The following is an 18,146-nucleotide window of genomic DNA, read 5'->3' as shown; positions in this document are numbered from 1 at the left end:
GGTGTGAAAACTATTTAAATATGAGCTGAAGTTAAGTCAAGTCCTTAAGCTACCAAGACTACTGGAGCAACACACACAGCGAGATTCAAGGAGTACTTCCAAGAGGTAAACTTATTCATTATGTCAACAGCTTATTTATCGTTTCTCTTTATCCACTGAGATTTTTAAGTCACAGAATAGAAGCTTCATTCATAATAATATGCATATTGCTTATGTGAAAGCTTTTTTGGGGTGCAGTTTCTGCATTGTTCTCCCCTTCCCCCCCAAAAAAGAATGGGGTGGAGATCTAAGTGGGGAAAGTATGCAAGTTCTAAATTTTCCCTTAGTGTCCTTATCTTTAAAAAGTTTGAAATAAAGACTTTAATAGTGAACATTAAAGATCTTCTGCGCATTATCTTATTTCCTGTAAAGCCAGCATTCATTTTTAGAACTTAATTAAAAGTTACTCTGCTGCAGCCTTGCTCTCAGATTTTTTTATTCTTTTCATTAACAATCAGATCTGTTAACTGATTGTTTTTCTGTAATTACGGTAGCTATCAGGCTATTAAGCTGTGAATTAACTGATGAATTAAATAATGTACAGAAGATGCCTTTTTGAGAGATCTGAATTGGTGGAAACTCTTAAGTAAGAAAGCAATTTGACAATCTGGTCAGCTAACACTTCTATTGTATGAAAAGCTATCTTTCACTTACTTTCCACTGGGGAATATGAAATATTTATTCAATTTTAAGGCTTATTGGTATTATAGAAAACATGTTTGATAGATGCACTGCTTTTTTATTTAAATGGAGCCATGTCAGCTTTATGTGCCTATAATGCAAAAAATGTCATTTTTAGGTTATTTTTTCATCAAATGTGGGACAGAGGAGGACATATTTGCTTTTTCCATCTTCATTGATTAAACGAACTATAAATTTTAATCTACTAAAACTGTAAATTTATATAATCAAATAATTAAAACATCCGTACTTCTACATTATTTTCCCACTGTATTGTATAATTGAAAAAAATAGCTCTATCAATGTACCCCTAAGGCTATGCACTAAATTATCAAATATCAAATTGTGGACCAGTTTGCATGTCTCATTAAACCCATAGTTTAGTACGCACTATAGTTTAAAGTGAACTACCAAAAATCTCTGATATGTTCTACTCCCTTCTAATCCTTCGCCATACTGAGAAGGAAAAGAACAAGAGGCTAGCTTTGCATTAAGTGCAAACAAATCCTGGCTTCCTTGCTGTAAATTATTTGGAGGAAACAAACCATAAGTGCTGGTTAGTATATAGCCAGCATGGTTTGCTTCTTTCCTGGTGCAACAAAGGATTAGCAGGAAGAAGAAAGAATCGGAAACTTCTGAGCAGTCTGCGCATGCTCCTTGACATGCAAATCATCTCTATAATGTTAATCCAAGGTCAAGATGGCCAAAGCTGCAGATTAATAACATGCTGCAAATTTTAGGATGTGGAAGACAATAGGTAAATTTATGCTTTTCACAGGAGGTTAAAATCCATGAAGACATTGTTGCCAACTTAATAACATTCAGTTGTATTAGTTTCAGTGGAGAGAACTGATGTGCGTACGTTTTCCTCTCTGGTGTAAAATAGACTTTGACTGCATTCCTCCCAAAGCCATTAACATCCAACAGAGACAGTACAGCTCACCTTACATTTTAAAAGTTGTTTTAACAAAGAACAGATGAGACATAGCAACATTAATTATATATGGTTGTATACTTCGGCTTGACCTATAAACGGTGAGTGTGTGGAAACTTTCTCTTTTATGTTGTATATTGCAGGACCTGCCATGAGGAAAATGGAGGGCTGGACTATTGTTATGTGCCTCTTAAGCACTACATTTGCTATTCCAGTAAGTGCTAATTGCTCATTTCAAGTAACTTAATTCTCTACTAATTGAAATCAGAGTTAAAAGACAGGTGAAGATTTACAGCAGTGTTTCCCAAACTTGGGCCTCCAGCTGTTTTTGGACTATAATTCCCATCATCCCTGACCCCTAGTCCTGCTTGTTAGGGATGATGGGAGTTGTAGTACAAAACCAGCTGGAGACCCAAGTTTGGGAAACCCTGATTTACCACATACCTATGAAGAAAACTAAGGCTTAACATATATTACCACAGGCTTCCTCAACTTTGGCCCTCCAGATGTTTTTGGCCTACAACTCCAATGATCCCTAGCTAGCAGGACCAGTGGTCAGGGATGATGGGAATTGTAGTCTCAAAACATCTGGAGGAGGTTTGAGGAAAAGGTTGAGGAAGCCTGTATTACCATAACCCGTGATGAGTTTTCTCAAATTAAAACCAATGTTTTTTTTTACAATAGTAGTAGTAGTAATAGTAGTTGTTGTTGTTAAAATGATATGTATACTACCCTGTTACAAAACACCAAGGCAGTGTACACCAACGTAAACATATTTAAAAGCAATACAGATAATATTATTATAACAAGGATAATGTAGTATACCAAGTACTGCAGTTACTCGGTACAGCTGCAACCTTTAAAAAATTGTTATGAAAAGGTCTGAAATGCAGTCATAAATGATGGGTGGTGGGGAAAGGAACATAGGTATACCAGCCCTAGCAAATACTGTATTCATTTTCTCTTCCTATATTCAAAAGTGCTTTATGGACACAACAGGAGGCAGCAGCATATGCATGGAGAAGATTTTAGCAAATGTGTAAAGTCTGCATGTATATGTCAGGAAAGATATATACCCAAGACTTAACAATTAGCAACAGGGGAAGATGAGAGGCTTTTTGCACTTCTACTGCATGAGAATCTTGCTCGGTAAAGGAAAACATGTAGCATTTTATACTAGATGACTGAAGTTATCTAGATAGTGTGTTAAACATGCCTTCGGGAAATAGCTGTTGTTAAAGACCTATTCACTTATTGTGAAGTAACAGTGCAAGTTTGCCAGTGTGGAAACAAACCGAAAAGGGGATTACAGGCAATTCTGGCCTCCTAATAAGTGTTTATGTCATTTATATGCTACTGAAAAAAACATGTATTTCTGCTTCTACATAAATTTACATTTTCAAGTGTACATTTAAATCTTCTTAGATGTACACTTGAAAAAAAGTAGTATGTCAACTGGCCTATGTCAAACTATGAACTATGCAAGTATCTCAACCTAACCCTTCATCTAAAGTCGTAGCTAAAACATTTACTGGGAAGAATTAATGAACTGAAGTTATCTCCAAATGCAAATGTGTGATTTATTTTTTTAAACTTTTCCACAGTTGCCACAACATCCTGGCTATATCAATTTCAGTTACGAGGTACAACCTTTTAAATGTTTTTCATTCATGTTCTTTGTGTGTAAATTAAAAACAAAGTAGATCACGTCAGGACTTGTATCACTAGATATGACAGCATGCACAAAATATATTCACTATTAATCAGCAAGGGGGAAAGTGAATTTGTTTAGTAGTCTATTTTGTCAGGTGATGCGATTAAATACAAAATATGCTGCTTTCACTCTGCTAAATTAAGGTGACTAAACCTATATTGATATAGATGGAAACGGAATTTGTAATGCAACTGTATTATTCCTACAGACAAGTGCACCACCAATTGAAACGATCAATAAAACCAAATACTGAACAACATACAATCTAATTTTTACTTGCATTCAACAGGGAAACCCCCAAAGCGAGTAAAGCCCAGTCTTACTTGAAATGGAAATATGCAATCAAGTCAAAACGGAACCTAACATTAGGGATCAAAGGAGAATACATCTGGGGATACTGATTTTACATAATTCATTGGATATTTAATATGTGGTGTGATTTCATAGCACAGAAGTTTATTTATTTAAGAAAGACATAGGAAAGGTGGGGTTGGGGTGCCTGCACGAGATCTTCCGAATGAACAAAACATTATCATGGCCTGTTAACTTGGAACACTAAGTGAAGGATTCACCTAAGCAGCCATGTCAGTGGAAGCCCTGTACAAGGACTTCTGCTTGTGCAATGGGACTCTCTACCGTTGCATGTTACTGCCCCCACATCACCAAAATTGGTTCTAGGGCCTAGGAGGACCCCCAGAACAAGGAACAGAAAGGGCCTGTTTGTTCTGACAAGCGGCAATGCTTGCCCAGATGAAACAACTGGTAGAGCACGACATTGAATTCTATCCTTTCTCAACAATTTAATTGAAGTAATCCTTGTGAAATGTTTGTTTGCTATTAGAAATGTTTCTCTTTATTTGTATCTTCAAGGTGATGACACCTTTAAAGTGGTACCAGAAACTAATGGGACCCCAGGTATGGCATCTATAACATATGCAACCTATGAACTGATTTCTCAAGCCAAGATTTCAGAAGGTCAGGTGTGTCCAGATTATTTAAAACAGGCTTTACTGGAAGTGATACAGGAAAGCCAATATGGCAACGGCTGGCATGGCCAACAGTAAGAAAGTAGTAGTAAGTCCAGCAATATCTGAAGGACTAAAAAAGTCTTGTGGAAAGCTGCAGCATAGTTCACAATCACTGCCCTTCAAAATTCTGAGTAACTGCCTTCACATTATGTGTCCCAATAGAGTGCTTCTAAAAATATTTTGTTGCCCATAGATACCTTTAATCAGCTGCCACTTTGACCTTTTCACTTATTTTAAGTAATCAATATTATATAGATCTTCTAATAAATCTTTAATATTTGTTTCTGTAGTATCCACATTATGCCTATGAGCCCATGGGAGGATGGATGCACCACCATGCCGGGCCAGTGATGCACCAAACTCATTATCCAATGCACCTCCATCAAGTGCAGCCACAACAGCAGCCGTTTCCACACCCAAACCCACAAATGCCGCAACCTGGTCATGGTCATAGCCCATACGTGCCGATGACTGGGCAAAACACAATCATGCCACAGTATCAACCAAGTCACGTGGGACCAGTTCATCACTCGCTTCAACCACACGGAGGAGAGCACCCAATGCACCAACTGCCACCAAGCAGTCCAAACCAGCCAATGCACCCTCAGCAACCAGGGAATCCAAACCAGCCGATGTACCCAATGGCTCCCCTGCCTCCAATGATACCAGATACACCCCTTGAATCATGGCCACCAGCTGACAAGACCAAGCAAGAAGAAGTGGTAAGAAATCATTGCAGTAGCATTACATTTCATAAATACGTCAACCAAAAAGCTATCGTTTTAAAAATATTTATATTTATTTTAATGATCAGAATTTTTAAAAAAGAAGAAGTGTCCTTATATTTCCCAGGAGTGTCAACAGAAGCACTTGAGTTATACCATTCAGAGATGTGTATCAGAAATACAACCTTGATCATTTGTGTCAAGAACAAGGGAAGTCGTATGGCCCCATTAAATTAGCTCGCTGTGGCAGGAGTTTTCAAGTGCAACATCAAGGCTAGACAAGCTTTCACCCACAGGAATTGGTCCAGAAGAAGTGATCCTCATGAGATGGCCCAGGAAAAGCCATATTGGCTCTTTCACATCTTTCAAATTGAGCTGACGTGAAGCCCTCGCTGCAATAATCTCATATGAACCATTACAAATTACGAAAAACAAAAATATTAAAGTAGTACTATTTGCCATATCAACTCAAATAGTCCTTCCCACTCCTAGGCAAATATCACTTAATACATATTTCAGATGAAAATGACTCACCTTCAAGCCACAACTGTGTCTATATCTTTGAAATTGCATGAAATTGCAGCTCGTTTCCAAGACTTTGCCTCTGTATAAACATGTAAACAAAAAGGCACAGTACTTTCCAACCATTCATGCCAGTTTGGAACTAAAAGCCCTATGCCTCTTAACTAAAAAAATCATATAATAAGATTGTTTTATTGTTAAAATGGTATTTATTTGGGTGGTAAAGTTTTTGTTGCTTTATTTCATTGAATGAAACAAGCAATCTCAATAACCATGGTAATATTTCTGTTCAGATACTGGTTTTAATTTTAGTTCTTTTCTCCCTTCTCTTTCAGGATTAAAGGGGCCAGGAAACCAGAATAATGAAGAGTATTTTAGGCACCTTCACTTGCTTTCAAAAACCCATCGTTCTACTGCAGTGATATTAATCCAAATTCTTAGAGAATACTGTAGCTAGAAAGCAAACAAACACAAAGTAGTAAATAATAAAACTTGTTTTAAATCAATACTAATAGAATTCTGACTTTTTCTTTAAAAAGTACTTCAGTCAATCGAGCCATTAAAAGGAGATTAAAACAGCATCTCCTATCGAACAGTAAAAATATCACAGATCATTCATTTGCATGTCTTTATTTAAAATATGCACACACAAAGAACCAGTCCCATAGATGAGTCACACTGAGGCTCAAGCCTCCTTCTGATAGTTCTTCTAAGCTTGCCTTCGGTTTCAAAAGATTAATTACAAGCTCCGAAATGAAGCACTAACACAATCTACCACTTCAAGAACTAAATAGTTACAATATGGACATGCTGTATGCTGCGTGCCAAACAGAAAACATAGTTTTAACATGAATTAAAAAGTCCAACTAAAGAGACCCCTCAAACGAAAACAAAATCAAGGAAAAAAAACCCAAGAGTCATGATACACAAACAACATTACCAAATCAAAATGGAGTCACATCGACACACACATATAAACGAACCACAACAAGAGAATGCCAAAATAATGTCAGAGAACAAAGTCTATGTGAAAATGTCTATTTACCAATGTTCACTTGAGGTCAACTACAAATAGTGCTCAAAAAATATGAGGCAAAGTCAGTGAAGGTTGACCCATCAAGGAAAACCAGGGCACTGTCCTACAAAGTCAAATGTCAAGCAAATTTTTTAAAAAAGTGTTTTCAAAATCTCAAAGTCACATTCTTTTGTGTCCCACATATACTCATATCTTTTCATTTGAATTTAGAACCTGGAGCTATTTCTACTAAGCACATGTTCTCTCTGCACCAGTCAGCCAAATTTAATGCCAAAAACTATTGCTGTGACCAGGAGGCCCCTAATCCACCACCAGACAGACAAAAACACGTGAAAACCTTTTATTCTACTATTAATGTTGCAAACTCCTTACCCCCAGCAGTACAGCAGAATCCCCCACCTAATTTCATGACGATAACAGTTTTATGACATGCTGTTCATCCTAAGGTAGTGTTCAAACAACACGAAAAACAATTTAAAACAACCCACAACCATAAAAATAAGGTGGGTCCTAAAAAATATACCTCAGGTGTCAAAAACCAGGTTAAGGAGGAACATCTTCAGCAATTCAGCCAATCAAGATACAGTAATTAGCATACAGCCACAATACCACTTTAGTAGGTCTGCAGCCATGGTAGTCCATTAGCCTAGTAGAGCTATCAGAACCATACATATGCTCTTACATTGGCTGGAACTATTTCCTTGAAGGCCTACACCAGGTTTCCTCAAACTCGGCCCTCCAAATGTTTTTGGCATACAATTCCCATGATCCCTAGCTAGTAGGACCAGTGGTCAGGGATGATAGGAATTGTAGTCTCAAAACATCTGGAGGGCCGAGTTTGAGGAAGACTGTCCTACACCTTTTTCTTCTCAGTAAACCAATTGGTAAGAGCCTTGTACAGTGGTACCACGGGTTAAGAACTTAATTCATTCTGGAGGTCCGTTCTTAACCTGAAACTGTTCTTAACCTGAGGTACCACTTTAGCTAATGGGGCCTCCTGCTGCTGCCACACCACCGCCACGCAATTTCTGTTCTCAACCTGAAACAAAGTTCTTAACCCAAGGTAGTATTTCTGGTTAGCGGAGTCTGTAACCTGAAGTGCCTGTAACCTGAAGTGTCTGTAACCCGAGGTACCACTGTATTTACACTTAAAAACAAACAAGCAAACCAAACAGTCCACCAAATGATCTAGAAACCTAATTTAAAATTGTTCCTCTCTGCCATAGGCTCATTTTTTTTTATATTGGGTATATTACTTTAGCAGACTTTAAATCAAAGTGCTAGGCAATTAGCGATGGCTTACAGAAGACAAAACAATAGTCCAGTAACTATTTAAAGGCTAGCAAATTGTCGTTAGTAATCCATGAAAGTTTAAGTATCTAATGAAATGTAGTCCAATAAAGCTTAGACCTTAATAAAGTTGTCTTTAAGATCCCAGTAGAGTTGTTCTTGTTTTGCTAAAACTGCACTGTGATCTATTTAACAAGGTTAAAAAAAAAACCTATGAAGCACTTTGGCAAATTTAAAATGCTATTACAAAAGTAGGATGGTGGATGGGATGCTTCAGATGAGAACTCAAGTGTGCAGAGCCAACATGTAGTACAGGATAGTATATTGCACCCTGAATGCACACCCTACCCAGGCAAGCCTATCCCAGCAGACAATCATATATCTGATTTACTGAAGGTCTTCATGCAAAACCCAATGTTTGTAGGCCTGAATATACTGGTTGTGTCCCAGGTGGTTTGGCCCATGATTCCAAACATGGCCTCATGCAATTCAAAATAAGAAACAGGCAGCTGAAGACAATAAAAAGTCTATTGTTCTTTATTTGCAATATTTCATTTATATCCATTCTACCCTTCTTTCAAAGAGCTCAATGTGCCATTTATGGGTCTCGCTTTCTCCATGTTATCCTCACAGCAAAGCTATAAGGAGGCAGGTTAGGTTGACAGACAGTTGCTGATCCAAGGTCTCAACTTGAGCTTCATGGCTAATTTTAACCCTGGTTTCCCAAGTTCTAGTCCACTTAATAACCCTCCACCCGATTCCACATTCTGGAAAAAGATATAGAATTCTGCACGATACCTTTCAGACTTATCCATTCAGGCTACAATCCTGTACAAACTTATCAGGGAGAAATCCTCATGGAATTACTGTACTTCTGTGTAATGTAACGGTTATCATGGCATGAACTTACATTACAAATTGTGGCAGCTTTTAACAGATGGAATGATACAACGTAAAGTGCTTGTTTACTGAGGAGGATGGGGACAGAACCATAATAGGTGGGAGCCACACAACTTTTCCCCCAGCAGAGGAGTAACTGTTAACAGCAGGGACCCCCCTTCTGAGCCAAAGAAAGACACTTTTTTCAGTTTAAGAAAGGTGCTAAGTATTTGTACAATTGCAACGCTTAAGTGTCCACAGTATCTTTGCAAGGGAGAATACAGAGCAAACTGCAACAACTTGGCCAAACCACCAGACTTCATTGTCCACACCTCTGTGATATGGCAGTTGAATGAGACTCTAATCCATAGGGATAGAATGAAACCTTTGGCTGCCTGCTTAAGAATCAATGGCTGGAAGCCTTCTCACTGCCTGTGCCCATGCAATAACAACCTGATAGCACCTCCCCTTTTCCGGCAAACAAAAAAATGAGTTGTTTTTTACCTGCTCTGAAGCTTCTGTCAAGGAAAAGTGAGAGTTATCAAACATTTAAATATTGCAACTTATCACTCAACCTTTTATAAATTCACATCTAATATCATACTTTTGAAATTCACATCTCTGCTCTGTAGCTGCAGAATTTATGATTACTGTGCAATATTGCTTTAAAATAGTAAAGGTAAAGGGACCCCTGACCATTAGGTCTAGTCATGACCGACTCTGGGGTTGCGGCGCTCATCTCGCTTTATTGGCTGAGGGAGCCGGCGCACAGCTTCCAGGTCATGTGGACAGCATGACTAAGCCGCTTCTGGAGAACCAGAGCAGCGCACGGAAATGCCGTTTACCTTCCCGCCTGAGCGGTACCTATTTATCTGCTTGCACTTTGACGTGCTTTCAAACTGCTAGGTTGGCAGGAGCAGGGACCGAACAACGGGAGCTCACCCCGTCGCGGGGATTCGAACCGCTAACCTTCTGATCGGCAAGTCCTAGGATCTGTGGTTTAGACCACAGTGCCACCCGCGTCCCTTAAAAATAGTTAATTAATCATTATTTATTTTTGTTAAATATTATTTTAAAAGTAGCTACATGTACACTGTTGTAAAGATTTTATTATGAGGATGGTTTATCACAGTCTGAGCCACGTAATATCGGAGAACGGGAAGGGGAGAATATGATTAATGAGGAAGCAGAAGTTGATGATCAGCCAGGAATCCTCCTTTTGCCAGTGGGGGAAAAAATCAGATTCTATTTCCGGAGTTTAAAATATGACAGTGTTCTCAGAATTTAATCTAGTCAACACCACATTTTAGTAGGAAGGAATTCCAAGGAAATGCAGCATTTTATTTGTTCTTAACGTTCCAGCCAACCTGACAATCTTTAACTAGATAGCCCCGGTTTTCCTTAACTACAGTCTCCAATCTTCTTGTGCCTGCAGCCCATGTTTAACACTTATTGCCACATTTTAATCTGTTTCTAATACATTATAATTAAGTAATACTTCAGGTATCCTGAAGGATGGGGACACAAGTTAGGGACACAGTTCATTTGAACTTAAACAGACAAACCTAGCAACATAAAGCTTCATCGGGGGGGGGGGGGGAAAGATCGGGGGGGGGGATGTAATTTACATTTTAAGACCCAGAATGTATATATGAGAAAATGAAGCAAATGACTGTAGCATTATTTTAACTATTCAACCAGAAGACTAACCCCAGTCACAGTGATGGAACAAAGGTCAGCTAATTCGCACAGACCCATCCCTACGACTACAAGGCCAAATCAGCGAATCACTTTTTTTTAAAAGCCCTTCTGTCCAGTCCTTTGAAGTGAGAAATACAACACAAGATGGATTTCATTGGAATGTGGAAAAGATCTAGGTCGTAATTAACTGATTAAGGGCCATCCTAGCAAACTCGAAGAGGTGAAGAAAACGAAGCAGTTGACAAAAAACACTTGACCAGCATCTAACCTTTCTAACAATGTACTGTATTTATATCCGAGAAGCTTTACAACTATTTAAAATAGACCAAAATGGAGCATGATGCCCAGAGAGCTTCACTACTTCACTGAAAACAAAGCATAGCAAAGTTTGAAACTTAAATATACTAACCAGGGTGGAGGGGCAGGCAGAGGAAACCATGACACACTTCATTTCAGTATAGATATGGTTATTTGAAAGGGGCCTCCAAATATATACTTTGTCACATGCTCTGTCCAATGAATTTCCTCAAACTATCTACAGGAAACACATTGCATTAGAAACCAATAAAGGAATGAATATTCAAAATAACTCTGTCATATGAATGTTTCATTCAACACAATATCCTTCATTAGGCAAAGTATATTTCTGCTTTTCCTGAAGTATAATGGGGTAGTAGGGAAGCCAGGTACGTTTTACTACTTCCTTACAATTCTGAAGATGTACCAAGATCAGTCAGCAGAACTTTTTTGAGGGACAGGAACAAAACAAGACCAACATAATCGAGGTAAACTTATAAATTACTTCACACATACACAAACACGACGAAAGAAGAACAGTCAATCCTATTGTTTCGGTGATTTTCCCAGTTAGATCAATAAAAAACAAATATCTTACTAGTTAAAAACGAGAGGAGAGATGTGCCCCAAATCGTATTGTATAAGTTAATTTCTTAGTTTGCTTTTTGAAATAAAAAAAATGAAGTGTTGGCCCTTGTGCAGAGGGAGGTTATCGCTCCAGGCAACAGATTCTGGGAGCAGGCAGCAGCAACAAGGTGATGGTGTTTTGTATATCAAGCCAGCTGCCATATTTCCTTCCCCCAGGTGTAGAAGAAGACCCTGTCCTGTCAGTGCTCAAGTATGATTTATCTGCCAGCCCTATTGGCTTCTGCACTTAAAATGGGAGATGAAACTATTCTTTGCTTCACCTAATGCAGCAAAATGTATTTGGCTGGTTCTGGTGTTCTGACAATTAGGAATCAGATGTAACACCAGTGGTAAAGTCTAGTTACATTTTCTGTTCTACATGCAAGTCAATTGGTATTAATAATACATCAAACTACAAATGTCACGATATAGAAACTAGCTCCTTAAAGGATATAATAATAGTAACAATAATGCAAGCAATAATAGGGGGGGTGTAAACCATTACTCTCCTCAACTAGAACTGTTTCAGTAGATGTGGCTTTTTCTATTTCCTCAAATTCACCACCATCCACTTTCCAAATATGCCAAACAAATGCCAAAATGTATCATATAAAAATGTAAAAGCTGAGACCCTATCTGCCTGCAGACTGCCTTGCCAGAGTGGTGCATGCTCTGGTTATCTCCCGCTTAGACTACTGCAATGCGCTCTATGTGGGGCTACCTTTGAAGGTGACCCGGAAACTACAACTAATCCAGAACGCGGCAGCTAGACTGGTGACTGGGAGCGGCCGCAGAGACCACATAACACCAGTCCTGAGAGATCTGCATTGGCTCCCAGTACGTCTCCGAGCATGATTCAAAGTGTTGGTGCTGACCTTTAAAGCCCTAAACGGCCTTGGTCCAGTATATCTGAAGGAGCGTCTCCACCCCCATCGTTCTACCCAGACACTGAGGTCCAGCACCGAGGGCCTTCTGGCGGCTCCCTCACTGCGAGAAGCCAAGTTACAGGGAACCAGGCAGAGGGCCTTCTCGGTAGTGGCGCCTTCCCTGTGGAACGCCCTCCCACCAGATGTCAAAGAGAATAACAACTACCAGACTTTCAGAAGACATCTGAAGGCAGCCCTGTTTAGGGAAGTTTTTAATGTTTGATGTATTATAGTATTTTAATATTTTTTTGGAAGCCGCCCAGAGTGACTGGGGATGGGCGGGGTATAAATAATAAATTATTATTATTATTATTATTATACAAACTTTTACTTGAAAATTGCGTTATGATATGTCACAACCAAACCAAGATCAATTATTTGTTTTTCTGACATATCCACAGATGAAAACCATCTACCTTCACTCTAGTCAACAAATGAAGGATCAACAGCGGTAATTGTCAGTTTGCTTCTGGCAAGTAAATCATTTGCTCTGGCAACAGCATGTGATCATAAAAACTCCTACCCTTCGACCATGCCTGAAGAAATATGAGGATTGTCTTGTTCCACTGTTACAACATCCCTTCAAGTGATTCTGGGTGGATTTCCTTCCAAATGCAACCCTGTATGAAGACATAGCCACCACTGTTGGTGAAGGGAACAAGTGGAAGTAGCTGTCCAGGTTTTTTACTCTATGTAGAGATGTTAGGGATTGAACCTGGGACATTTTGCATGCAAACCAATTTCTCTGCTACTGAGCTGACTACTTCATCTAGAATAAGGTTACCAGACGTCCCCGTTTCCCAGGGACAGTCCCCAGATTTACAAATCAGTCCCCTGACAAAATCCAATCATTCCTACTAAAGTTGAAAAGTGTCCCCAGATTCATTGAAAAAAATCTGGTAACTTTAATCTAGAACAAGCAATCCTGACGCACAAAGAGAACCCAGTTCTGCCAGTACTAGGCAATTCCAATAGACTGCAACCGAGAAAATATTGGGTGTCCTAGAGAAATACAGCTACTGAGTCCTTTAAAAAAAGAAAAACAAGACATGTAGATCCTGCAAAATCACATCCCATGCAATGCAAACAATGCTGATTGCTGCCTATTTGAATATTTTTAATATGGCACAATATGTTATTGCATTCTCAAAATTGTTTACTGTATTGGCAAGATCATAAAATTGGCGGGGGTGGGAGAGAGAAAAAAGAACAACAGAAACTGGTTCCAAACACATTTTGAGATGTTCTTTTTCGTAAGGAAAATCTGTAAAAACAATACAGAAAATATACATTCCCAAAGAACACAAAGCAACATACTCTAATGAGAAACACAAAAAATAATAAACTCTGTCAGACAAATTCTGCAGTAATTCAGCTACAATGAATAACATGTAAACATTCTACATTAAAACAATATGAGACCTTAGGGCAGACAGTACAACAAAGCTATAATAATGGTAAGTATTATTAGCCAATATTTATTTTTAATATAAATGGAGGAAGGGGAACACACAAAACATAAGCCAAGACAAATGTGTGTGTGTGTTTAAGAAAGAAGAGATTGGGCTTCTCTTTTCTGTGCATCAACAAAGCAGGCTTTCCACAGGTTCTGCTTTCCATTTATAAATTCGTATATACAGCTGGTCACGAGATGCGCTTCACAACCATAGATGACTCAACTGAAACTGGCAGGAATAGAAGTACAGACATTAACAGTTTCCTTTTTTAAAAAAGGACTTCCTTTGCAGAGATAAAAGTACCATACCACTTGAAATGCCCCTTTTAAAGAAATCAGCATTTTCAACACTTAACGAAATCCGAGCAAAGCAGCAGCCCCAAACCAAACTGCTGCCTCCCTCAAAGCAGTGGAAAGTTATATTAGCAAATGTACGCTTTATGGCTTTAAAAAAGGCAAATAAAACCATCTTAAAATGCAGTATCATTTGGAAAAGCAAAACACATCAATTTGGCTCATTTAGGTGACACTAATTTTTCCCAATTAATTCCCAGTGTCAAAATCCAAAATCAATTCACTCTTTTCTGAAATCATAAACTTGATGAACATTTTGGTAGGTCAATCAAGAGTTCGGGAGTAACTTAAGTCTGAATGCTATCTTGCAAATTTTGGAATACCTTCTGTTTCTGCTCTTTTCCCATCTTTTTGTGGGAGCATCCAAGGACCACAAACACCATGAAGTGGGGGATGGGAGAATGCCTGCACTGCTACCTATACATTGCTTCTTCTCCTGCCTGTATTCAGCAGCATGTCACAAAGTAAATTTAATCATAGAATTGTAGAGTTGGAGGGAATCCTGAGAGTCATCTAGCCCGACCTCCTGCATTGGAGGAACCCGACTCAAGCATCCATGACATGTGGTCATCCAACCTCTGCTTAAAAACCTCAGAGGAAGGAGAGTCCACAAGGTCCAGAGGAAGTCTGTTTCACTGTCGAACAGCTCTTACTGTCAGAAATTTCTTCCTAATGTTTAGTCAGGATCTCCTTTCTTGAAGCCATTGGCTTGGGTCCTACCCTCCGGAGCAGGAGAAAACAAGCTTGCTCCATAGACAGCTCAGCTGGTAGAGCATGAGACTCATGGGTTAGAGCCCCATGCACTGCAGGAGGCTGGACCCTTGGAGTTCCTTCCAACTCTACAATTCTATGATTTTATTATCTTCCATGTGACAACCCTTTAGATATTTGAAGATGGCTATCATATCTCCTCTTGGTCACCTCTTTCCCAAGCTAAACATACCCAACACCCTCAACCATTCCTCATTAGGCTTGGTTTCCATGCCCCTGATCATCTTGGTCGCCCTCCTCTGCAGACATTCCAGCTTATTAATATCCTTCTTAAATCGTGGTGCCCAGAACTAGACACAGTACTCCAGGTGTGGTCTGACCAAGGCTGACTAAAGTTCAACCATTACTCCCCTTGATCAGGACGCTATATTTCTGTTGATGCAGCCTAGAATAGCATTAGCCTTTTTTGTGCCTGCATCACACTGTTGATGCATGTTAAACTTGTGGTCTACTAAGGCCCCTAGATCCTTTTCACATGTACTATTGCCAATCCATGTGTCCTCCACCTTATATTTGTGCAGCTGGTTATTCTTGCCTAAATGTAGAACCTGACATTTGTTCCTTCTGAAATTTATTTTGTTAGTTTAGGCCCTGTTCTCTAACCTGTTAAGGGCTTCCTGAATTCCGATTCTGTCTTCTGCGGCATTAGCTACCCCTTCCAGTTTGGTGTCATCTGCAAATTTGATTAGTATCCCCTCAATTCCTTCATCTAAGTTGTTTACCAAGACGTTGAACAAGAATGGTTCTAGGACAGAACACTGCGGCACCCCACTTGTCACTTAAGTCCAGGCACCTTTAGTGAGTGTTCTTCAGGTTCAGTCAGTCAACCAGCTACAAATACACCTAACAGTTACCTTATCCAGTGAAAACAAAAAAAAATTCCTTCCAGTAGCACCTTAAAGACCAACTAAGTTAGTTCTTGGTATGAGCTTTCGTGTGCATGCACACTTCTTATCCAGTGAGTTAGTGGAACAAGATAAGTAACCCTAACAAGTTAGCATTGAAGACAGCTCTTGAAATTATACCTTTACTATCCAACCAGACAGATGAGGATTTAATTCACTGCTGAATACCAAAACAGTCTCTTAAGTATTTTACAAAAATACAAAAGTATTTTACAAAAATTTTACAATATCCAAAAATGGATATTGATAGATATATGTTGTGCGCACAGAGAAGAAAACTAAAAAACAACAACAGCAACAGCAACCTGCAATCCAATGCTGACGACAGTCCTATAGGCTGCCTTACCTATCTATATCCTGTTCCCCCTGCTCAACATCTCGGCTGAAGCATTTCTCAGTCACTCACTCAATGTCAGCATCATCCTCACACATTTTATATGCAATTTTTTTTCAAAGTAACAACAATGTAAAACAATGAAATACAAAATTCAAAAATGGCCATTCACAGTTTCAACCCGGACCTGGCATTAATTAATTAAATTTTATATGCCACCCTTCGTCATAAGATCTCAAGGTGGTTCCCAGAATAAAAAATTGGCAGGTTCTAAGGCGGAGACCTCCAGGTATCCCACCTGAGGGAAGGCAAGGGCAAGCCTATGCTGTTGGAGCCGCTCCAGATCTAGGGGCTGCACGCGTCCACGCAAAGGGCGCCCCCCGTTTTAAGCGGGGAGCGGTCATTCTCATGTTTTTCTTAGTTACTTCTGTTGTAATTTTTGCAAATACCAAAAAGTGCAATACAGAAAACGAGGACACCATGGAACACTATGAAAGACCACTGAGTCACACGCTGAATCACAAATCCATAGCTATCACTCAGCCTACAACTTTCTATTAAACAGAAGCCTTGAATTAAAGCCCAGTGAAGAAAATATTATAGGATTTATTCCTTTGTCCTCTTGTGAAATTATCACAAACTAAACAATGCATTTTCCTGCCAATGCATGTTCTCATTTGGGGGCTGGGTGAGGCTGAGGAGTGGATGGTGAAGAAAAGTTGTTTTGAGCCAATCATGGTGATTACTAATGCTTTAAAGGCTAAAACAGGAAATAATAATAATAATAATAACTGAATAATAACTGAAACCACTTTACAAAGCTTTTTAAAATAAATAAATAAATAAATAAATAAACGTCGATTTAGTACATAAAAATGCACATCATATCAAATGCATTTCATTGCACAGCACCTTCAATTTTCAAGCATAGCCATTTTCATTAAAGTGTGTGTGTGTGTGTGTGTGTGTGTGTGTGTTAAAGAGTATTTAATTTCTGCTTCACATAAAGACACACGAGTACCAAAACACTATTTTACGTTTATATGTACTAAATGCATCCATTTACAATACTTCTACGAATTATTTTTTTTTAAAAAAATGGGACTACAAAAACAGTTGCATCTGCACAAATACACACACACACACACACACACGTATTCCCTTGCATTACTATTCCTCAAATCCCAAAGCACACATGCAATGCTATTTTCATGAATTGTAAAAAGGCAAGGAGTTGGAGATAGTGCAGAAAAGGGCAACCGAATTGGTCAAGGGGATGGAGCAATTCTCCATCAGGAAAAAGTTGCAGCATTTGGGACATTTTAGTTTACAGAAAAGGCAAGTAAGCAGTAACATGATAGAAGTTTTATAAAATTATACACAGTGTTTTTTTCTTTAAAAAATGTTTAGGGGTACTCACATTTTCCTATTCATATTGAAATACTGCCCCTCAATGAGGCCAAACTTAGATTCACATAATGTTTAGGGGTATGTGTCCCCCTGCGTACCCCCAGGAAAAAAGCACTGATTATACATGGCATGGAAAAAAGTGGATAGAGGACAGTTTTTTCTCCCTCTCTAATAATGCTAGAACTCAGGGACATTCCATGAAGCTGAATGTCGGAAGTTTCAGGACAGATAAAAGTACTTAATGCAGAACACAGTTAAAATATAGAACTCAAAAACCCGCAGGAGGCTGTTGTGGCAACCAACCTGGATGGCTTTGAAAGACTGGACAAATAACATGGAAAGACAAAGGCTATCAATGGCTGTCAGCCTCTAAATACAAGTTGCTGGTAGGTTGTGTTGTGTTCTTGTCTACCTTGCAGGCTTCCCACAGACATCTGGTCAGCCCCTGTAATGCTAGACTGGATGGATCATTCACCTGATCCAACACGCTTGTCTTATGAACTAGTTTTATCTATAA

At 39.0% G+C, this 18,146-nt stretch overlaps 2 protein-coding genes across 4 annotated transcripts in view; one reads left to right on the top strand and one right to left on the bottom strand.

Annotated features, from left to right (window-relative positions):
• The window catches only part of ARHGAP6 (Rho GTPase activating protein 6), a 188,227-nt gene that overhangs the window by 62,071 nt on the left and 108,010 nt on the right, over window positions 1-18,146 (bottom strand). The gene's annotated exons all lie outside the window — the stretch shown is intronic.
• AMELX (amelogenin X-linked) lies at window positions 47-6,149 on the top strand. The gene is made up of 6 exons (XM_028727702.2): window positions 47-105; window positions 1,798-1,868; window positions 3,259-3,297; window positions 4,239-4,283; window positions 4,687-5,118; window positions 5,979-6,149. Exons 2-6 carry the CDS (start codon window positions 1,806-1,808, stop codon window positions 5,982-5,984), a joined length of 585 nt encoding a protein of 194 aa, XP_028583535.2. The 5' UTR covers window positions 47-105; window positions 1,798-1,805; the 3' UTR covers window positions 5,985-6,149.

This window comes from Podarcis muralis, chromosome 4, assembly GCF_964188315.1.
Source record: "Podarcis muralis chromosome 4, rPodMur119.hap1.1, whole genome shotgun sequence".
Classification (NCBI taxonomy): Eukaryota; Metazoa; Chordata; class Lepidosauria; order Squamata; family Lacertidae; genus Podarcis; species Podarcis muralis.
Note: the sequence above shows the minus strand (reverse complement) of the source record. Positions and strands in the feature narration are given on the sequence as shown.